We start from the raw sequence: 24,279 nt of genomic DNA, 5'->3' as shown, positions 1-24,279 counted from the left end.
ATACGTTGCATCGTGCACGTTTCATGACAGTTTCAAAGTGAAATGTCCAGTGAGATGCGCTAAAAGCGTATTAATTTTTTTCCAGAAAAGATAAACGTGAATATAGCCATGTTTTATTACTTTGGAGTTTATACGAATTTATACAAATTAGCCACCAATACACCAAAACTTAGTTATGAAGAGTGTGCGGAACATTCTCCTAACTAATTTATACATACCTAACTAATTTGATTTTACGACAGGGTGATTTTAGAGACAACACAAAGCAGAACCTCTAATACCAGAGGCAACAACAATATGGTAAAAGACATCAGTGTCTCTTCTTTACTCTTGGTTTCAGCTTGTTCCAGCACAAAAATTCTTGTCACCTACAGCGTTATAGGCAAATATTCTTACAAATGAATGGGTTTCAGCTTAAACTGATTCTTAGCTTGTTACGAATTTTAGTCAAATTACATATTTTGATTCTTTGGAACAAAATCTTGATTTGTGAGCATATTTAAGAACTCTGAAATATACATTTTTGTCCACTTCTATTTGTGACTATTGTGTTTTAGCGATACACTCTAAAAAATAATTCTGTGGCTTAGTAAATATTACAGTAATATTTAACTTTATTAACTTAATAAAATCTCTGAATATTGTTTACTTGATTGTTTGAGTTAAACATACCAAAACAATTGACTAAAAATCCAACAGTTCATTTTATCTAAAATTTACAGTTATATTTAAGTTTTCTTCACTAAAAGAATTTAGTATTTGACTAACCAATTATTTATTTATAATATATTTAATATATTTGTGAAATTTCTATCAAAATATTTGAGAATGGAGAATCAAACTGATCTGTTTCAAGAAACAAAAATATCACTTAATTCAAATCAATATTATTAATATATTTAACACACTCTTAAAATGTAGTAAGTTTACTCAATTAAAACAATGCACCCCTCCCCCAACCTCTGACCTGACGACAACTCACAACGGTTGAGTGAGCGCGGGCTGTTTGAATTCTCTCCAGTCCAGAACAGTTCTCTCTTCTCAGCGTCGCAGAATTGGTGCATTTCCACTGTGAAATTCAGGTTTTTGTATGTTTTATTTTATCTATAAAATCATTACTGTGCTTTAAATCATTTTATTTAATGCAAAACAACATACAGAGGTGTAATGTGACACCTAAACGAGAGTCGCGTATATGTCTTTTCGCGTGATTGAAACGCCTTGCATAAAACACACGACTTTATTCCTAATGATAATTAATATAATTAATTTGGATGATAAAATGTCCCCAGAACTGTGCACTGTTTGTTTATTGGCAGGTTATGGAGTCAGTCGCTCGCAGTATCTTTCGGCTATGAGTGAAACGCAGGACGGCGGTATGAAGTTTGAATTTCACCCGCAGAGCGCGAGACCGTCTCCGGCACGAGAACCAGCGCTGATCCGGTGGAAATTGGATAACAGACTGGTTGATTACACTTGAATTAGGCTACCTGAATGTTTAAATGTTTCATTTGTACTTCTAAAATGTTTGTTAAATGAGTTTAAATGTAGGCAATATTGTATACATGTTAAAACCGTGTAAAATATGCTGTATTGCTGTACTCATTGACAATAAAGGGCAATGTCATGTATACTGGTGGTTGTATGGAATGTTATTTTTCAAAGGTTTAGGGGAAATAAAAAAAGTTAATATTAATAGTATTTACTCGTAAATATTGGTTTTTAAATGTGTAAATGTAAATGTACAAATTTTATTTGTTAATGTACCAGATGCAGTTACTTTTTTTTAGTTGCATTTTTTTACTTGCATTTACTCAATTCATACAGTATATTTCATTGATTTCACAACTTTAAAATTTACTCAATTTTTTTGAGTGTAAAAATGTTTCACCCAAAAAATTGAGTAAATAATAGTTAAACTTTTTAGAGAAAAAAAAAGAATTATATTAAAAATGTGATATTCTCACAAATCCCTTTTGTGCTGCATCTTTAAACAGTGTACACTGACTTACTGACCATCCAATTTGTTCCTTCTGTTTTACGTTATGATGAATGAACGAGAGAGAGAGAGAGAGAGAGAGAGAGAGAGAGAGAGAGAGAGAGAGAGAGAGAGAGAGAGAGAGAGAGAGAGAGAGAGAGAGAGAGAGAGAGAGAGAGAGAGAGAGGGAGAGAGGGAGAGAGAGGGAGATTACAGGATCTATCTAAACATGTGGACTCAATTTCAAGCTCCCAGCTGCAATTGTTTTGACAGCTGACCGTGTGCAATATGTTCGGATAAATTTAAAAGAAACGTCCATCTCTGATAAAACCAACGTCCAGCCTGGTATGTGGAAAACAAGCGCTGTATAAAAACAATCACGGTGCTGCCATGTTTTCCGAGCCTGTGACCAAACTAACTCTTGCTCACTCTCTAAGATAATGTTTTTACTGATTACCCATCCATCATAAAATCCTGACTTATTCATGACCATAAAACAGCAACCAAACTGCAGATGAGATATGAGTTTTATAAACCCAGAAAAGCAATAAATTAGCCAAGAAAAATCTGAAGGGCTTCCACACTCTTCACAAATCCAGACTAGATTCTCCCTCTCTTCTCTAAGCATTGTGCGACTGCAACACTTTCACACATTGCTGCCCACCAAAAGTCGTTGACCTTTTCTGCATGGCAGGCGTGTCCCCTCTGCAGTCATGTCGTATTGAGCTCTGTTGTGCGGTTCTGCGGCGCTGTAGCCCGGGGCCCTGCAGCCTCTGTGCACTGTCCACTAATAGCCTCCTGTAATTGAAGAAGCGGCTTTTAGAACTAATGCAAGCAAACAGGCTGGCGGAGTGGAGGGGGAGGGCTGCAGGTGCCTTCCTGTGACCCTTCCCATATCAGGAGAGATTCGGAGCATCTTCCCCCTTCGTTCCTGTGTTTATCTTCCTGTTTTGGGTGTTTTTCCAGTTGTTTTTTTTTAGGCCCATTGTTGTCTGACAGAGTCTCAGGAGCTTGCCGGTCATGGGCGGCTAGTCAGCAGGTGAGCTTTTGTAGGTGTGAACCAAAAATTAGAATACAGGGAAATACCTCAAATGTATGTGGGACAAAAAAAATAAAAATAAAAATAATAATAATAATAATTCTCTAAATTATCAAAGCACGTAACTATCAATGCCAAGGACATGGCTTTGATTTCAAGGAAACACAGGATTTTTTTTAACTGTGACAATCAAAATAATCCTCAGCATTCAAGATGACTTAAAATAATTAAAATAAGACAAAACAAGCATGAAAATAAGATAAAAACAACTACAAATCTAAACCTACAGCTACAAATATACATATTTCTAGTTATGCCAAGCTTTAAAAAATAATTACATTTTTTAAATGTAATACTGAAATATAAGGTACTATTCAAAAGTTGGGGGATTCAAAATGTTTTAATGTTTTAGAAAGAAGTCTCTTATGCTTACCAAGGCCGCATTTATTTGTTTATATGGTTATAAAATTACAGTCAAAACAGTAATTTTGGGAAATATTATTACTATTTAAAATAAATGTTTTTTAATATATTTTAAAATGTAATTTATTCCTGTGGTGTCAAAGCTGAGAAGTCATTACTCCAGTCACATGATCCTTCAGAAATCAATCAAATATGCTGATTTGGTGCCTAAACAATTCTTATTATTGAAAAGCAGCTCCTTAATTTACAGTACCGACTGTTTATATATACATTGCAATATCGTACCTTAACTGTAATATGCAATTACTTTCCACTGCACTTTCACTCGGATAGCTTCTGTCCAAACTTTATTTGCACTACTTTAAATCCATTGTTATACTGCTCATTAGCCTAACTTATACATATATCTATTTGTTAAATTCTGTTTATAGTATTAGCCATCTGTATATTATGCTCACATTCTGTTTATAGTAACAGCCATCTGTATATATATTCATAGTACATATCTATCTGTAAAATTCTGTTTATAGTAACAGCCATCTGTATATTATATTCAGTACATATCTATCTGTAAACATTCTGTTTATAGTAATAGCCATCTGTATATTATTATATTCAGTACATATCTAGCTGTAAACTCTGTTCACAGTAATAGTTATCTGTATATTATATTCATAGGACAATCTATCTGTAAATTTTTGTTTATAATAGTATTCAACTCTATATTTATTCAGTACATATCCATGTTCTGCACTTATGAACCACTGTATATCCTGCACTTGCTGCTATTGCACTTCTGGTTAGACCTAAACTGCATTTCGTTGCCTTGTACCTGTACTTGTGTAATGACAATAAAGTTGAATCTAATCTAATCTAATCTAATCTTAATATATTTGATAAACAGAAAGTTCTGCTGTCATTTTTATCACTATAATGATATTCAGATCCTTGCTGAATAAATGTATTGGTTTATTAAATATAAAAATAAAAATAATATTACTGTTTTATATTTTATAATATTTTTTGCCTTAATTGTAATAAACACAATATTACAATGAAAAAAAAAAAAAAAAAAAAAAGGTCTAAAAATAGGTATCTTTTTATTTTTTACAGAAACATATACTTTGTTATACTTTCATTTGCATTTGGAAAGAAACTTGACCCAAAGATGTTCTTGACGCTGTACTTTGAAGAAAAGCAGATGCCAAAATAATTATATTATCAGGGTTTTCTGACTTTCAAATATAACATATAGTTGACAATATTTCATCATGTGAACAAAGGCAACTTGAAGCTTGGAGCGAGTTCTATGATGAATTTGCCATCATAAAGTTGGACTAAAGCAACAGAATGAAAAGGTCCCACGTAACTCCCGTCTTAATAATTACAGACGGAGAGACAGAGAGATGAGTGGTGGGGGGTGCACAGGAAGAGAGCGACAGTCTGGCCGTCATTAGATCTTCAATGCGTGTGTTCTCCTTCCTGCGACAGGTTGGGCCCCCTGTCAGTTGTTTTGCAAAGCACCTTGGGTGTTCCCTAAATTCAGCCCGTGGAAAGACATTACTGAGACATGTGGAGACAAATAGCACGACAGAGCGCAAATCTCGATGCGATTCAGTAGCGAAAACATCTCCAGGGCTATCAGCAGCCATTAGCGTAACGTTCTGGTGAATTACGGTGAAGATTACAGCGACGCCGGACTCCTCTGTCACTGTCACACAGCCGGTGACAAAACAGTTTGCGTTACCTGCTTAAGCACGGCAGACATTAGCACCTCCCTTCCAGGTACAGTAATCAAGAAGGTGACGGCACGCAATTAATGAGGTCCATCTGCAGCAGTGCCTATACATAATTAATGAGCTCATTATCCGCACACTTTGACTTTAGGCCCCTTTGCAAGATATACACACTATAGGAGTGTGGTTAAAACATAAAGTCTATGCGGTTGTAATCACCACCAAAGAAATGTATAGTTTTGTTCATGAAATGCAAATCCTTTTTTTTTTTTTTTTTTTTTTTTTTGCTGCTGAATGCTAGTATGACAATGTGTTAATAATGTAATAATGTTGATCACATGGCCTGGAAGAAAATAAACCATAATATGAAGTTAATTAAAGAGTAAAAAATCTGATTAGTTTTTATGATCGCCCCATGAAACGTGCAGAATTTGATCATGATAAGACCAAGCAGAATTATTTATTGTGAATTGTTTTATTGTTGTAGAGCTCGGAAGAAGAAACTTGTGTTAATGATGAATTACCCATGACTGTTTTACTGTCAGAACAGTTTCTTTATTCTATAAAGAAGAATGTGCTTCATATCAGGTGGGAATCAAGTTACTTTAATGAGCAAATTATTAGCTTTAATAATCTTACACCTAAATGCTAGATGACAGATTGCATGGACACTGATTTTAGGTTAAAATGTATATGTATGTTTATTTTAGGTCAGAGATTTGGCGTAAAAACAGAGTATTTCAACCCACCTTATTTTGCAACACGGAAGTAAGCTATTTTCTTTGAATGTGAGAGACTTCCCATGACTTTCATTGGCCGCTATAGGTAAATAGCTAGAAGAATAACAAAGTGCAGTAAACAGTAAAACTATTTGCACTACAAACCAGTGTGATTATGACAATAAATTAGTTATTTTGTGAAAATAAAACAACTGGAAACAAATGACACCGGAAACCTTGCACATTCAAGAAAAAAAAAAAAAGAAAAAGAAAAAGGTGGACCGTGACCACTTACATGGTCTGTGGTCTGAAAAATACATTTTTAAAAGTGCATAAATTCCATGTAGTATCTTAATTCATATGAGCTCATAAAATCTGCATGTATAATAATTGTAGAGGCCTTAGACAAATACTTTTAGATAAAGTACAGCATGTCACACTGCAAGACACAGCCTTTGTCAACCAAATACTTGTATTACATAAAACAAACAAATCTTTCAAAAACATGATAATAAATGATATGTATTGTAATGATGGTATTTAGTAAATATAATTCCCCCCCAGGGCTTTTGGAAACCCCGAGTTGAGGCCAAGACAAAGCATGTCAATCTTTGCAACATTGTAATATTCATTCGTAATGATCAGCACATGTATTTGCCACAGGCATTCAAACAAGCTGCTAAAACTTTCTGAAGTTTCCAAGCATCCTGTGGCTCTATCTGTACCTGTAAATGTTTTCTACGCTCTCTCCACCCCCATTCTCTGCTAATGAAGGCCTTGTGGCCTCTTGTTATTAAAATCATGCCTCTTTCTGCGATATTAATTGGGTCCATAATAAGGAATGTGCTGGATTCATTATTTAATTGTGAGGGAACATTTGGAATACAGTTTCTGAAATCTATTTTTAATGAAAACTACTACATCCTGACCTAATCATATCAAGCATATTCTATCTAATTAAGGATGCAAAAAATCATTAGAGTTGCAAAATATTAGTTTCAGCTCTGTCTGGCTGCTCCCTCCCCTCCAACATATATTTTTTTTCCTACTGTGTTGATAAATAGTTAATGAGGGAAAAATGACAAAAATTTGCAAGTAGGCAAATTAGTTTAATAGGGATATGTCTTTGCTGAGTTGGGAAAGTGACCCTTTTTTGCATAGAGAAATTGCCACAATAATTATGAAATAATGGCCTAGCCCGTCTTATTTAAATGAAAAATCGTCAGCCTGAATAATGTAAAAATTGTGAAATGCAATAACCCTAAATTTTCATCATGCTGGCAAATGTGTTTAATGTGTTAGCATTTTATCAGTTCAATAACGGCAAATTAGGGCCAATATGAGAGACGAGGTTATGACTGCAGTTCTGGGATGAAGACCGCTCTAGTTAAAAAAGATTTTGCAAGCGTGTTGGTTAAACGATGCTGTTTTCTTAATTACAATCTAAACAACTGTATCCAATTTGTAGCACCTTCATTACTAATATTGCCACAGCTGTAGCAGTGCTTTTGGAATCTAAAACATAAACAGGGTCATTGGAAAGGGCTGGAAAAATAACGTGATTCGCAAAGGTCTACGATTTGAGCTAGGAATTACAGAATGCCTTTTTAATGACTTGTTTGACAGCCAATAACATTTCTTCATCAAGAACACTAAAAGAGGAGTTGCCACCCAAGTTGTGAACGTGTGTGTGTGTGTGTGTGTGTGTGTGTGTGTGTCCTCATGCGTCCCTCTGTTGATTGAGCGGTCTTTTTTCTTAATGAAATATTGCTGGAAATTGATTTCCGTGGATTAATCAAGCCGAATTCCTTTTTGGATAATTAGCCCCAACTAATTAGACTAGCTAAAAACCTCTGTGACAAATTTTTGGCATTCATAAATGTAACTAAAGAAAACAGAATGATTTGAAATAATAATGTTATATCCTTTGATTCCATTTTATGTTAATTATAATGCATATTAGAAAGCTCAGTGAACAGTTCAACGTGACAGTCCATTTCTGAAAACCATCACAAAGGCTTTCTTACTCATAAATGCTAGCGGGCATCTACAAGCCATCAGACAGACAGAAATCTTTTGCAGAGGCAATCTGATGGATTAGTATCAACTACCATTTTGCCCATCTTCTTTAAAACAGCCATTAATCCAATTAAGCGCCTAAGACTTGAGAAGAGCTTTGCAACAGTCAAGCGTTGTGGCAATGCAGCCCATGGCAGCTGGATCGCCTTTTTGCAAGAAGATATTCTCTTTGAAGCCCAGTGTTCAGTGCTGGTTGTTACCACTATAAACAGAACTTCCACAGACTCACCTTGCGTCTCTCTCCATTGAAGCCTCTCCATTGCTCTGCCTTCTTTACAATGTAATTGAGCTCCTGGTTGGAGACCTCCATGTCATGTGGAATAAAGAATGCTCCCTCAGTGCTGTGGAGGCGTTGGTAGATATCTAACAGTCTCCCATCATTGTGAAGTCTGTATAAAAAAAAAGAAAAAAAAAGTTAACGCTTAATTTTAAAATGGCAGTGTATATTGTTGCTTTTGAAATGCATAAGTTGAATTTTTTTGTAAAAAAAAAAAAAAAAATACTTCTTTTAAAACCAATTTAATTATGAAATGAAAATCATGTTGTTGTTACAAAAAGAAATGTACAGACACACCTTGTGCTGTATCCTAATCTGTCACGTGACATGAAAGAACCAATGGCATTCACTGTTAATGATGTACATCCAGCTGTTTTTAATTGAGCACAAGTGTGAATGATATCTGAGAGCCCCCAGTGAATATCAACTTAATTTCCGATCTGTTCCTCACAAAACGCTTTTGGAATATAGCAACTATTAAGGGGTTGGAATGACATGCAAATGATTAACTGATAAATCAATTAACTAATTCTTGGTTTGTTGCAAAGTTGCAGAACAGAGGTTCAGAGTTCAAACGGGTTTTATTCCACCTTGTCACATCCAGGTCATTTTGCTGTCAAGGCTGTTAAGGTCTGACGAACAGCTCATCTGACCTTTCCAACACAGTGAAATTCTGATGAGCTTCAGCTCGGCAGAGAAGCAGGCCTGACCTGTCAATGTCAACCGGCAGAACAGAAGCGACTCTAGTCTACGGTAGAAGGTTTGACACATTTGTTAACAATTTTTTTTATATTTTAAAATATACAATTTTATTTTCTTCTCCCCATATTATACTCAAGTAAACAAAGTCACAGAGAAAATCAAAGAGAAGGTGCCATGAGTGACTTGGGGAGTATGCTAGATTCTACAAGTAGTGTAGGAGGCTTGTTTGTTTGTGTTTTTGTGGAAAGGTTGTCTCTTCAGATCACACATTGATCCTAATGTTCTTCAAAGAAGTTGAGCATAGAGACATCTGAATCTCTGTCTGGTGACAAAGAATTGAGTCATATGACTACTACAGTGTGGTTATTGATATCGAATCTCCTCAGACATCTCACATACTCAGCGCATGAATCAACAGCCATAAAAACACACAGCTTGGCTTCTCTTCAAAACGCCTATGACCCTCCGCTACAGAAAAGAGATTATTCTTGTTCAAAGGGTAATGAGCACTCCAGAAACATTTACCATGCAAAGTATAAAAGATGAAAAACAGTAGAGAAAAAAAAAAAAAAAAAAACCTCTAAAATATGATTTGAAATACACTCACCTAAAGGATTATTAGGAACACCTGTTCAATTTCTCATTAATGCAATTATCTAATCAACCAATCACATGGCAGTGGCTTCAATGCATTTAGGGGTGTGGTCCTGGTCAAGACAATCTCCTGAACTCCAAACTGAATGTCAGAATGGGAAAGAAAGGTGATTTAAGCAATTTTGAGCGTGGCATGGTTGTTGGTGCCAGACGGGCCGGTCTGAGTATTTCACAATCTGCTCAGTTACTGGGATTTTCACGCACAACCATTTCTAGGGTTTACAAAGAATGGTGTGAAAAGGGAAAAACATCCATTATGCGGCAGTCCTGTGGGCGAAAATGCCTTGTTGATGCTAGAGGTCAGAGGAGAATGGGCCGACTGATTCAAGCTGATAGAAGAGCAACTTTGACTGAAATAACCACTCGTTACAACCGAGGTATGCAGCAAAGCATTTGTGAAGCCACAACACGCACAACCTAGAGGTGGATGGGCTACAACAGCAGAAGACCCCACCGGGTACCACTCATCTCCACTACAAATAGGAAAAAGAGGCTACAATTTGCACGAGCTCACCAAAATTGGACAGTTGAAGACTGGAAAAATGTTGCCTGGTCTGATGAGTCTCGATTTCTGTTGAGACATTCAGATGGTAGAGTCAGAATTTGGCGTAAACAGAATGAGAACATGGATCCATCATGCCTTGTTACCACTGTGCAGGCTGGTGGTGGTGGTGTAATGGTGTGGGGGATGTTTTCTTGGCACACTTTAGGCCCCTTAGTGCCAATTGGGCATCGTTTAAATGCCACGGCCTTCCTGAGCATTGTTTCTGACCATGTCCATCCCTTTATGACCACCATGTACCCATCCTCTGATGGCTACTTCCAGCAGGATAATGCGCCATGTCACAAAGCTCGAATCATTTCAAATTGGTTTCTTGAACATGACAATGAGTTCACTATACTAAAATGGCCCCCACAGTCACCAGATCTCAACCCAATAGAGCATCTTTGGGATGTGGTGGAACGGGAGCTTCGTGCCCTGGATGTGCATCCCACAAATCTCCGTCAACTGCAAGATGCTATCCTATCAATATGGGCCAACATTTCTAAATCAATGCCACTTAGAATTAAGGCAGTTCTGAAGGCGAAAGGGGTCAAACACAGTATTAGTATGGTGTTCCTAATAATCCTTTAGGTGAGTGTATAACTGAAACATATTGTGGAATATATTGATCCATCATTCTATGGGAAAGAAGCCTGTGATGACTGCTTTGCTAAGGCATATACAGTACATCGGACTTAAGCATGCATGAATAAATGAAGGTAACCCATTCATGCATGATGAACAATTACCAAAGTACACATATTATATTATATACTTAGTAACCATATGTGAACTAATATTCATCCAATCATATTTCCATTTTAAATTATGCCAGGGATTTATTGTAGACAGTGATGATGCTTTCAGTATTTGAAAAAGATACAAAACAATGGCTTAAGATGCCTAAGGTAAGCTGGAAAACAGAAATAATAGTTTGCAGCGATATTTGGTTGCTGTGGAAGGTTTTGCTAACTGTGATCCTGGCATGGTGATGGGAGGCCCATGGTCATGGATCCTTCTCCTCAATTCCAGAACCAGAGATACCTCCAACCTTGTCGTTCCCTGAAAGATTATTCTAGTAAACTCTATGATCACTCTATAAGCATGTTCACTGGCTTGCAGCAAAAAAAAGTCAGAAAGGATAATGGCATTTTCGGTGCTCTTCTAAGTCTTTCTGTTTCTGGAAGGGTCCTGTTTCTGAACGTCCCTCCAACACTCCATTGCCACTCTAGGTCCAAATCTGGACTCCAGTCAAATTAAAGTGAGAAACGTCCATTGCTATTCATCAAACATTTCTGGATGTGCTGGACATAGCTTGCAGTCCTGCTCTTAGCCACCTGCTCAAAATGTGAGCCTGGACCTGAGACAGCAACATGACTGCATCAAAAGGCAACAACAATCCAGAAAGAGGGACATCCAAAGAAAGACACAGTTCACAGAATCTGTATGAGGGTTATTATGCCTAGTCAATATGACCTGCTCACACCCAGCAATAACAGTTGTAAGTACATTTCAAGTGTACCTATCAATGATAAATTAAGACATTTGAATAAATCTGAAGCAGTCCATTGGCATCTTGATAATGTACAGTTGTTTCATCTAGCTAACAGTTAAAGAACTATTCCAAGGTCAGATTAAGCTATAAATGGGAAACCATGACATCCCATGAACCAGTGGTGCTCAGTCCTGCTCATGAAGATTTACCTTTAAAGCACTGAATAAGACAATAAGGTTTTAGTGTTATTAAAAATGACAAACAAGTGTTTTAGATACTAAACTCTGCAGGAAGGAAGGAGCAGGATTGATAAATCCCACCATTAAACATTTGAAACTTTCCATAAAATATTCCTGACAAAATTTCAGCGCAAAGAAATTCATCGGGAATTAAACAAAGACCCCGGGAGAACTAGCACATTCTCGTATCAGTCTGCCTCTTAACCAATGATATCGTCAGCCTGAAAGCCTCTCAACCAACCAGATGTTGAGCAGGAGAACCATTCATTCACTGCTTTAAAACAGACACTTCAGTTGTGCCACTATTCTCCTCTTATTTCAGAATAACATGCTCACTAATGGACCCACATCAAATGTCTGATTGTGTTTATATATTTTCCAACATATATAATGATAAAATGCAAAACATACCTCTTTCCGGCTTTGCAGGGAGTGAATCAGGGCTTGCTAAAATGTAATTAAAAACGGATAACAGTTCATTCTATCTATACGTGTAGCCTCAGGCGTTATTTTAGAAATAGGTCAGGCACTGTGTCAGTGCTTCTCTCCACACAGTGAATAGAAGCAGATAACCCATAAAAACGTGCAAGCCTATTCACAATCAGACTGCTGGCCTACATTCACACAGCACAGCCACTCTTCAGCTTTAACCCATGTTACATGCGCCAACCCTGCCATCCTAGAGCCATGCACTGGCATGAGACATTACCCTTCTCTACGGCTGACACTTAATGTCGTCCATCCAGTGTGGGATATAAGCCCAGCCATTGAGAAACAAGATGAAAGCTCTTTCTCTGAGACCATTCTACACTGATTAGTGGAAAATCAGGTTGTTACACTTTTGGGTCCTTTGTTTTATTTCCAGACCTTAAAGCTACAGTGTGTGATTAAAGACCTAAATATTCAAACATGAAAAGTGATCCATGAACAGTTGATGCCATATCTATATCTGACACGTGTATTTCTTGACTTCTTGGTCCAAATTTAGCCTTAACATCAAAGGATTTCCATTTGTGTTAATATGATTTTGTGCATCTTTCTCTTGCCCAATAGAAGCAATTCAAACAATGAAAATCCAAAAGAACTCAAAATTGAGCCTATTCATTTTCTTAATGCATGTTTCTGTAATATTTCATGAACATTTCCTTTCATGAAAAAAAGAAGAAAAAAAGAAAGAAAATAAATCATGAACATTTCAAGAAGGCAGTAAAGCTAAAACACTACAATTTGCTGCCTGGCAATATAATCGGAAACCCCAATGTTCATTGTGTCTGTCATGCATATTAACAAACCCTGTGAAGGTGATTTGAGCTCATCTTCATGTCATTTCTCTGATTATTCATTCTTTAATTTCATGAGAGTATTAAATCAAATTGCATTACATCAACACTTGGCTGTCAGATGATGATAATGAGCAGAAAGCTCTTGATAGAGCCTGTTTATGATTCTTATGTGCTGGTGGACAGGACTTCATTGGCTGGATGTCCCTAAGGGGTTCCCTGTCCAAAAATACACTGCCATAATCTCAGACTCTGAATAGTGTGGACTGCAGTGTTTTGACACTTTTGACACTTCCACCAGGAAGGTCACACACACAAACTCACAAGTTGACAGCAAAGAACAACGGAAAAGAGAATACTGCATTTTTGTTCTTATTGTGAAATTTAGTTTCCGGAGATAGTCAATTTATTGCTTTTTCATCTTCACGTCATTTCTCTCAACATCATCATTTCCTCCACCCCACACACACACACACACTATATACAAACATGAAATGCTGCTGTTAACTAGATCAATAAATGTCAAGTTGATTATATCTATAAGACAATGTTGGTTGCTGTCTGTTAAATGTAAATGTGTGTGATGTATATGATAATATATCCCTCTGCTCAGTTGCACTGCTAAAAGCCTTGTGTTTTCTCTCTCCCTCTTGTACAATTAAAAATGGCAAATAAAGAACGCCTCGTCAAGGTCAGGTGAGTTCCCCTATAAAATGAATGCCCTGTTCAGAGAAGAGCATCTTCTTGCGACCAATTCTTGCACTCGTGTTATCAGGCGTTTTTGTCTCTCCCACTTAACTTATTATTATACCACCTATTTTGCATTCTAAATGTATTGCTATGATATGTCTCTGGCTATGGATTACTTTAATGTAAATTGGGGCTCATCCAGGATTACACTCCTAGAGAAAATTATATTCCAAGACCAAAATGACTAAAATCCTGCAGTGAGATTCAGAGCTAGTTTTGATTTCTACATTTGATTTGTAAATGTAAGCTACATTTGATTTCATTATTGGACAATTTTCTGAAATGCCTTTGGAGGAAATGATTTTGCAGAACCAAGGTTGCTGCAAAAGTGAGTGCTGACAGTTAAGCAAAATGATTTGCAGTGGCATGAGGGCATGTGACAAATGAAATAAGACATTCAAGTTGATTCACTGGGACAAGTCCAGAACAACTTGACAAACTTTTTTATTTTTGTGTTTGTTTGATTGCTTTTAAAGTACTGTACCTGAGGATGTAAACATAAAGAAAGGTGAAGGAGAGGATGCAGTGGACGCCATACAGGAAAAGTGTAATGATGATGCCTGCTGTACCCGACTGCTCCGTTCGAAAGAAATGCCAGTAAAGCTTGGCAGCATCTGCTAACGGTTCCTCTGCACTGTAGGATAGACGCTGACCAAACAAAATCAAAACATATTTTACTAATTCAAAACTGCCGCACACATTTAAAATGTAAATATATTACTCTCTGGTGCTATTCGGTCATTTTGATTTGTCAAATGTTACCATTTTTTGTTCAACTTTATCAGAATGGTAAGAAACTTGGCACTTGCTATGTGAACAGACAAAAAAAAAAAAAAAAAAAAAAAAAAAAATCATGGACATGATTCGGAAAAGGTTAAATGGTCCAGAAAAAAAAGTGTAAAAAAAAAGTGCTCTGGAAATAAATGGGAAACAAATTTGATTTAGTGGAAACTTTTGGTACTGCACCCTACCTAAATCTTACTGAAAGCTAATTTTTTTAGATATCAAGCTCAAATTTGTAAAACAACTTGTTTAGATTTATGGTCTTGATTTTCTCATAAAACGAGTTTTGGAAAATATATATTTTATATAAAAAGTTAAAATAGTATTTTTATTTCATAACAATAAATGTAACATTCTTAAAAAAGTTTAATTTTTTAAACTATTTGTTTATTTATTTATTTTTTACTTCAGCAATAATCTGTCAAGTGTCAACTTTACAAAGAGACCAAACTTAAGACAGTGCTCCAAAGCATTCAAGATTTATGACAGTTTAAGTTGAAAATTAAATTTTGTGGTTTATGCTCAAAAAGTAAATACATGGATTATAACTACTGCATAAATATGATTTAGTGCCATAAAATCCCCTGAAAATACAAAATATTAAATAAAACATATTATCGAGCTAAAATATAGTACATTTATTTCATTGAAATAATAATAATAGTAATAATAATAATAATAATAATAATAATAATAATAATAATAATAATAATAATAATTAAAACAGCTAATTTTTTACCACCACATGAAGAACACCAGAATAGAATAGTGAATAGGTGGGTTATTATTAATTAACCCAAATTATGGGTTCAATTGGTTGAACACATAATTTGTAAAGGGAGAACAATTCTCCCCTTTTTCAAGTTGGTCCATCTTAGGCACAAATTCTGGCAAATCCAGGCAATGTTCTGTAACAGGCCTCGCTGCTCTCCACATTTCTGTTGCACATTCACCAGGAAAGTTTTACGCGATTTCTGTACAGTCTGTCCTGTAAGTCCTGGTAGATGCCAAAGATGGTGGGGGTGGATCGGATGTTACAATACAAGTTATGGTTACTAAAGTTAAAATCATAATCAAGTAGGCTACTTTGCAAGTTTCTTTAATTGTATAATTATCAATACATTAAAATAGGTGTTCTTCTTTAAATCATGAGAAATGATTATTAAAACATAATGAAGTAAACTGCTTTTAAGTCAAACTTTTAATTTGACTACTACAAAGTCCACTTTTTAAAAGTACTATCTTTAAGTAGGCCTCACACTTTACACATTATATTATATTATATTATCTGCAAGTACAGTCTTCTGAAAATACAAGATTTGAAGAGCACTTCTTTAGACAAAGGGAAAACTTAAAAAAAAAAAAAACCTGTATATAATATTTTCATAAATTTAAATGAAGGGGTTAGTGTTTGGAACAGCCAATGTTTTTTAGTTATGCCACATCTACATTGGTTCCTCATAATTATACTATATATGCATAATAACACAATATATTCTAAGATCCATTTCAATATGAATGAGGTTTACAATTCTAAGTTTGATTCTTAATATATCTAAACTTCTGAATGTACAGTGTATTGGCATGTGTAAATGCCATTCATCATTCCCAACCAAAAATATAAAATCCTGAATAATGTTCTCTCTCTACAGTCTGTCTATCTCATCCTTGTTCTCACATTCAGTTTTATTTGTGAAGTGACTTTGCTAAGATAATGTGAAACTTCTATATACAGTCCAGAAGTGTCCACGTTATTTTAAGTGACTTACCCCCAGGACGGCATCCACAGCAAAGACCGCCAGAGGGTCCAGCACTGTCCACACTGCCGCAGCCATGATAAACTTTGACAGGAAGGAGGGCGGTGAGCCAAACGCTAGCTGACAGCCCCATCTGATCAGGAGCAGCAGTAGCGTAGCTGCATTCAAGGTCAGGGGGCCTAGCAGCACCAGCAGAACCTCCTCCAGGGTAGATAGAAGCGAACCCTGATAGACCAGATCCACCGTGTGAGCACCCAAGCCAAACCTGCCCAGAGAGACACATGACGGGAAAATGATTTAGCAAGATTATCAAATAAAAAATAAATGATAATTCTTCATATAATGGGTGTAAATTGTAAACTCAATCAATTCCAAGGTATGTGGTGTTACGCTCTTAAAAACAAAGTTTCTAAAGGGAACATTTGCAGAGATGACAAATAAGACCATTTTGGGTTTCCCAAAGAACCTTTCAGTGAACAGATCTAAATAGAACCATTTATATATATATATATATATATATATATATACTGTATATATATATATACACACACACACATATTTAGAACCTTTATGTTTAAGAGTGTAGGCATGATGTAAAGTTAACTGTTTATACATGCATAGCAATAATGAAAGCTGAAAGCAAAGGGGGAAAAATCTAATTGAAAATCAAAAAACAGCACAAAATAAGGTGAAATGTATAAGACCTTACACTAAAGTTTCATGTTTTTCCTAATCTACCATCCTCTCTCTGCTCATTAATCCTCCTCTAATGTTACCTGGGAATCTCTTCCACTCTTCATTTCACCTATTCGGCCCATTTCTGCTGCTCACGTTCACCACTCCAGCTGTTCTACTCAAGCATTTTCCAACACTTACTGTAGGTTATGTCTTTCTAATAAATTTTCATTTTTAAGATGATATTTTAGATTTATAGTCAAATTAAACTTGATTCAGTTGTGTTATATTATTCAGTCTGAGATTCAACTTGAATCCATTGCATTCAAGTTTCAATCCGATTTGATCTGCATATTATGTATGCGATACAATTCCAGATTTGATTCTATTCCATTGTCAAATATTAAATGCACTCTTCATGTTTGTGTTAAGATGCTTTGCTGTAAATTACGTCAACAGATTTAGCCACCTAACACAACTCACTCCAGCGTTTACAACAGGACCTGTGTTGGTAATGAAGAGGTTTTTCCACATGCTTATGGTGCAATAAAATCCACAGAACACATGTTGTTGTGTAGACGGGTGGGACTCATTTGGCACTGCAAGGTTGTGTGCTGATTTTGAAGTGTGTTTGTGTGTGTAGGAGTGGAGGGGGGTGGTATTTGTGAGAATGCTGGGGGTAATGAAATGTGCGTGGGGTAGAGTGAGAGAGAGACGCTAATGACTGCGGGGCGTGCAAGCGTGTGTGTGTGTGTGTGTGTGTGTGTGTGTGTGTGTGCTGTCAGTTTGCAGCTGATCTCTGACCGCTACTGTGGTCACCAGCCCTGTAGAGAAACGCTCGCAGCAGACAAACGGACAGACATGTGGAACATGTCATGAGCCTATGACCCCGGCTCTGTGTTTTCCACTTGTTTCTCCCTCATCTGTCCTTCTTTACATTCCTCTCATCTTCTGTCAGTCGTTTTCCATTATTTAATGATCGGATTTGTTTGGCAACAATGCAACTTGGTGCATAAGAATTTTCACTGAGTGACTTCTGGATGATAAATTAAATTAACACCACATGCTAAACAGAACCGCACTGCAGTATCACACAGGGTTTATGATGCAACGTTGTCCACACAATAGGAGAAGCTAAATTCTTTCCAAATAATGGACACTTACAGGCCCGTACCACCGCATGTTATAATCAACTGACTTTCCCCTCATGAGGTTGTTAAAGTTTAGACAAGTCTTGTAAAAGATGCACGTGTATGAGTCTGTTTGCCTGCATATAAATGCACATGCACAACATATGACAACAGGGCATGAATCACCTGCATGAATTTTTTTTTTTTTTTTTGTGCGAGTGTGTTTCCAGTGAATTATTGTAAGCAGACATTTGTAAAGGTCAGCATATTCTCTCCTGGAATATTTCTGCATGTATTTGTGTGTTTGGAATAATGATGAGCTTGACACTGTGTTTGCGAATGATTGTTCTGTGTGTATGGTCACGCATGTCTCACCTGTTGACGGGGATGTGTTGAGCCTGCAGAAAAAGCCACTGGCTGCAGTAATGCATGTACAGACGGGGAAACCACATTACAACGAAAAGAAAAATGCTCAGACTGATCTGAGACAGATGAGGACATGGACGGCAGGACAAATCGAGCAGTGACGGGAGGAGACGCACTGCCAGACGTGTTCTCTCAGCCGTCCCACAACACACAGCGTTAGACCTGTGCAAACTGTGCCGGTGAGATCTGGGGACGACACATATGATTCTATAAGCTGTGAGTCATTGTGGATAAATATGATTGAATAAAAATAAAAAGAAAAGAAAATCACTTAATTTTCATTTAACATGTCTGATTGCAATTATTACAAATTTTGGTTCTGGGGACAAAATTAAGATCACATTTTAAAACAGGCCATGTTAACAGCTGTGGCTAACAAGTCCAAATATCATTAAAGCAAACAATTTTCTTAGTTGTGATTTTGACAATGTGCAGTGGTAATAATGCATTTCTAAAAGGAGAAAAAAGTCTTAAAGAAATTTAAGAAAAAATTCTTAGTTATTAAATATTTAAATAGTGATGTTTTTTTGAAAATCAAAAAATGCAGAAAGTTTTCTGTGATTGGAAGGATTAGAGGATAGAATATACAGTTTATAAATCATTATGTCTAAGGAAAGTCCCCATAAAACATGAAAACCCAACATCGGTCGGTTTTTAAGTTTTTGAAAGTCTCATTGTCAACAGGGCTGCATTAATTTGATCAAAAGTACAGTAAAAACAGACATATTTTGAAATATTTTTACAATTCAAAATAACTGTTTTCTATTTTAATAAATGTAAAATGTAATTTATCCCTGTCACAACAAATGTGAATTTTCAGAAGCCATTACTCCTGTCTTCAGTGCCACATGATCCTTCAGAAACCATTCTAATATGGCAATTTGCTGCTCAATAAATATTCCTTATTATTATCAATATTGAAACCATGATGCAATAAAAAGTTAAAGACTAAAGAACAGCATTTATTTGACATTTTCTAACATTAGGCTATAAATATATTTACTGCCACATTTAATTTAATGTTTCCTTGCTGAATATCAGTATTAATATCTTAAAAAAATAAAATAAAAAAATAATACTGACCTAAATCTGCACACACATACACACACACTGTCCACTATCGTAATCGAGTACGATCCTACCTGTGTCTGCAACATTCAAGCAATCACAGCTGACTAAGATATGAAAGATAACATATACAGAACTAAAACATCCACACTACACCAAAACACCTTCTGTAAATCCACAACACCCTAGACAGAGTTAATGTGTCAGGGATGCTTCCCTGTCAAGCCGCATTACGCCACAGCGGCAAATAAATTCTGACTTGCATCCCCTCTCTAATGAACGTATCAATGATATATGAACAGATGTATTTTTAGCCGCCTGCGCAGACTAGCTTTTCAAGAGAGAATGTCTAATGCAATGTGAAATCTGTTGTTGCCACAAAACCGATTTTTATTGCTATAGCTCCATTTCTTGAGATTAGTTTAAAAGAAAGTGTGAACAGAAAACAGTTTAGAGCATGTCCTTGAAATGTGAAGGAGAAAAAAAAAGAAGGTAAAGTGTTACATTCATCTGTGTTGTTACATTCAGACTTTGTACTATTACACACTATCGTTCACAGTCAGGGTTAGTGATTTGAACAAACCTCTAATTAAACGTTGGCTTGTAACTCATCCTGCAATGTTTGTGCTATATGGACGTAAGTGATATCACAAATCATCTTGGTAAAATCTGTCTAAATAATCTAATGTTTGTATGAATTATCAATGACTCAAAACTAATTGCACCCACTCTTCTCTAATACAGATTGCAAGAAAACGTCAGAATTATTACAAGTAGTGTGAAGTGTGGTGTAGGTGCAGGTCATGACGTGTGTTGGCAGGAAAGACGTGCAGTGAGGTGGGATTGATTTATGGCCTAATGCCTGTGAGGCAAAGCACAGCAACCCTGAGAACTATCTGTGCTTTTAGTTACTGCTTCAAATCTGGAGTCAGTTAAAAGCTGGACGTCTTTTTTTTATTTGCAGAATTAAGTTATTTGCTTTCACTTTTTCTGTTTTGGACTAAAGACATTGTTTTGTAAACGTGCCAAAGCCACTTTTTACCCCCTCCATCAGAGAACACATTGAGTCACACAAAGTGCTAAAGAGGGTCAAAAATGAAACTAGAGGTGATGGGTGAAAAAGAGTGAAAGCAAAACCTATTTAAAAAGGAAACATTATGCTGACTTCTACAAAAACCCGTTTTGGCCAGCAAATACGGCATCATCACATGCATGCTTCATAAATAAGGCAATCCCAAAATATTATATAGCCTATATATATATATATATATATACATATTATATATTATTAATGTCAAATACTGAACAAATGTACAAGTTAATTAAAATGTACCATTTTACCCAATATCATATGTCCCTATGTTTTTTTTTGTTTGTTTTTTTCAACATGCCATTGTCAAACCTTATTGGGACTTTGAGTCTAGCCTCTTGTCCGCTTCACACGTCTAGCCTCTTGTCCGCTTCACACAAGGAGCTCTATTTGTGAATATGGTGTTTCAAATCAGCAAACAACAACAAAAAAGGTCCACTGGAGGAGGGGCAGGAGGAAGAGTCCATGAGGGAATGGGAGAAAGAGTCCATTCGGAAGCAGAGTAAGGAATGGGAGAAAGAGTCCATTGGGAAGCAGAGTAAGGAATAGTCGAAGTGGGAGTCAGCGGATGGAAAAGCCAGGGAGGAGACGGAGGAGAGAGGAGCCAGACTCACGGCAGAACCGATGGAGGGAGAAGCCAGGGCGGAACCAGGAATCTGATGGAGTGATCTGGAGCCGGGAGGGGTGGAGACCCAGGTGAAGCTAAAGAGAAAAAAACTCAGGATGACACCGTGGGTCTGGAGGCAGAGCCACATGCTTGCAGGGCTGAGGTGTAGACGATAGCTCGGCAGACTGGGGTGGAGCCGGTGGGAGTGAGTCCCCATAAAGCATGTCAGGTGAAGCGGAAGAGAAAAAGACCAAGGGTGACACCGTGGGTCTGGAGGGCCATGGCAGAGCCACATGCTTGCAGGGCGGAGGTGTAGACGATAGCTCAGCAGACTGGGGTGGAGCCAGTGAAAGTGAGGAAAACAGTGGAGCAGGAAGGAAGGAGGAGCCTGGTGGAGCCGAAGGGGTTGAGTGACGAGGCACTGCCATAGGTCTGCAAGTCCATGGCGCAAATAGGGTGATGACTGACCAAGGTGAAGTCGGAGGAACCAGGGAACCAGGGCGGAGCTTGAGAGCTGACGAACAACGGTGAAGGCGAGGGAGAATGGAGGCAAGGTGAAGCCGATGGGTCAGATGGCCGAGGTGGAGTACAGTGCTTGGAGGCTCAAGGTAAAGCCAGGGCATCGACACACTAGTGTAAAGCTGGTGACCAGGAAGTCCAAAGCGGATCCGAGTAGCTGGACAGGGTCACTGAAGGAGGAGTCAGGGGCTGAAGAGAGCCAGCAGAGGCAGGACCAAGGAACTGAATCAGTGGTGTCAAAGGAGACTTGAGGCTGGGACCAGGGATGCACCGATACCGATACAGTATGGGTATCGGGCCCAATACTGTGCACTCGTTAAAATTCTCCACTCACTGCCCATTGACTGGTTGAGCCCTGCTGGGAGCAGCTATAAATATTCACTGTGCTATTAAATTAAAGATACATATGATAAAATGAACAGTGAAAGTAACAGTAGCTTCTACAATACTGTAACAGGCATAATTAGGCATGAAAATAACCGAAGGAGCTATCTATTTGCTAAGCCAACTAATTTGATTCATATTCTTTTGGTTTCTCTGGCCAATATTATTATGTTTTTTAATTAAATCGGTACTCGGTATCAGCAAGTACTAAAAATAAAAGTATTGTATCAGACTTATTCTGGAAAATCATGGTATCGTGTCATCCCTAGCTAGGACGGACAAACATCAACAAAGGAGATTGGGGACTTGCTGGAGCCAGTGAGTCAATTTTATTATCCGTGCTCATAGGGAGCAAATCTACATCAGGGGCAGGGGCATGTGCAAGACCAACTCCAAACAGTCCAACTAAATAGACTTAATAGATGTAAGAACGGACAGGGAACTGAACTGAGCTGAACAGGGAGTATATACACAGACAAAATGAACTAACAAGGGGCAGGTGGACACAATAGCTATAGTAACAAACAAGCACACAATAGGAAACTAAAGAAGACATTCTGTAAAATGAACATAGGAACCAGGAAAATAGAAGTAATCCAAAAACCAAAAAGAGACCAAAACAGAATGTTACCACATGATTTGTAAACTAATACATTTTGACATTTGCATAACATAACCAGCACAATATGTATGACATTTTTGACGTAATACACTTGTTCAGTAGTTTACCTGATAAAGTTACACTTTTACAGCTTTTGTTAATTCTATAGGTTAGGTTTATGGTAGAATAGGCGGTAAAAAAAAAAAAAAAATTTTCATCTGAAAAGTGCAGCAAAAGCTACCTGAAACAATGCATTTCAGGTCTTGGAGAAATGTAGGCAAAGTCACGTATTTGAACCTGCAGAACGTGTGCCTGTGTTACTACACCTATCTCAGCAGAATAATTAGACTGATTAACCTTCCCCTGCATATTTGTTTATTTAAAGGGGTCATATAATGCCATTTTTGTACAAGCTAATATGATTTTTTAGGGTCTAAATTAAAAGTTTGTAATATACTTTAATTAAAAATTCTCATTAGTATTATAAGAAAACACGAATTTTACCTGGTCAAAAACAGCTCTGTTTTCAGCACGCCGTTTAAGTGCATGTGTCTTTAAATGATAATGAGCTTTGCTCACCCTGCCCCTCTGTTCTGTGCGTAAACCATTTGAAAAAATAACACAATAACCATAACGCGTTGTTCATTATAAACTTGGGATTATGAATTATATTGAGAACGTTGTACATAGAAAACATGCCGTAATGTACCCTGAGTGTAAACCTTAGACGCATTCATCGTGAAGCGTCCTAGCGATTTGCAAAGATTAATATAAATATTAATATAAAGGTTAAAGGGATACTCCACTTTTTTCGGAAATATGCTCATTTTACATCTCCCCCAGAGTTAAACAGTTGAGTTTTACCGTTTTAGAATCCATTCAGCCGAACTCCGATATGACGCAGCGCCTGAAAATAGGTCTAATAGGTTAGACAAACTTAGTCCCGGTCACGTTGGAAGAAGTTACCGAGCTGGGGACTATTTTCAGGCGCTGCGTCATATCATTACGCCTGCTGCACTCATGGTACAGCCGCACAGTTCCTTGATTATTACGCTGGAATGAGAGTAGTTCCTAGCCATATAGGCTTAGAAAATCGCAACTTTTCATTTTCCGTCGATCTTAGTACACGGTTTAACTACAGAAGAGTCAAGTTTTAAATAGGAAAAATATTGAAACTCTTTAAAAAAAAAAGCTTATTTCCGAAAAAAGTGGAGTATCCCTTTAATAAACCGTTACACTCACTTCTTCTGGAGGTGCAGCAGGAACACGAATAGTTGGTACCGATCCTTTTTTCAGGAGCAGCTTCTTAGCAAAACCAGCTTTA

General features: G+C 37.0%; 1 protein-coding gene across 1 annotated transcript in view; it reads right to left on the bottom strand.

Annotated features, from left to right (window-relative positions):
• ofcc1 (orofacial cleft 1 candidate 1) overlaps positions 1-24,279 on the bottom strand; it is a gene marked incomplete at its 5' end in the record, with an annotated part of 73,523 nt that overhangs the window by 20,395 nt on the left and 28,849 nt on the right. Inside the window, 4 exons of the mRNA XM_084399359.1 lie at positions 8,204-8,363; positions 14,400-14,563; positions 16,468-16,720; positions 18,636-18,872. Of these exons, the coding sequence (XP_084255485.1) occupies positions 8,204-8,363; positions 14,400-14,563; positions 16,468-16,720; positions 18,636-18,872 (814 nt within the window). The remainder of the gene's footprint in view (positions 1-8,203; positions 8,364-14,399; positions 14,564-16,467; positions 16,721-18,635; positions 18,873-24,279) is intronic.

The sequence above is a fragment of the Rutilus rutilus genome (assembly GCF_951802725.1).
Source record: "Rutilus rutilus genome assembly, chromosome: 24".
Classification (NCBI taxonomy): Eukaryota; Metazoa; Chordata; class Actinopteri; order Cypriniformes; family Leuciscidae; genus Rutilus; species Rutilus rutilus.
The sequence above is the reverse complement of the archived record's forward strand: the minus strand, read 5'-3'. Positions and strand labels throughout refer to the sequence as shown.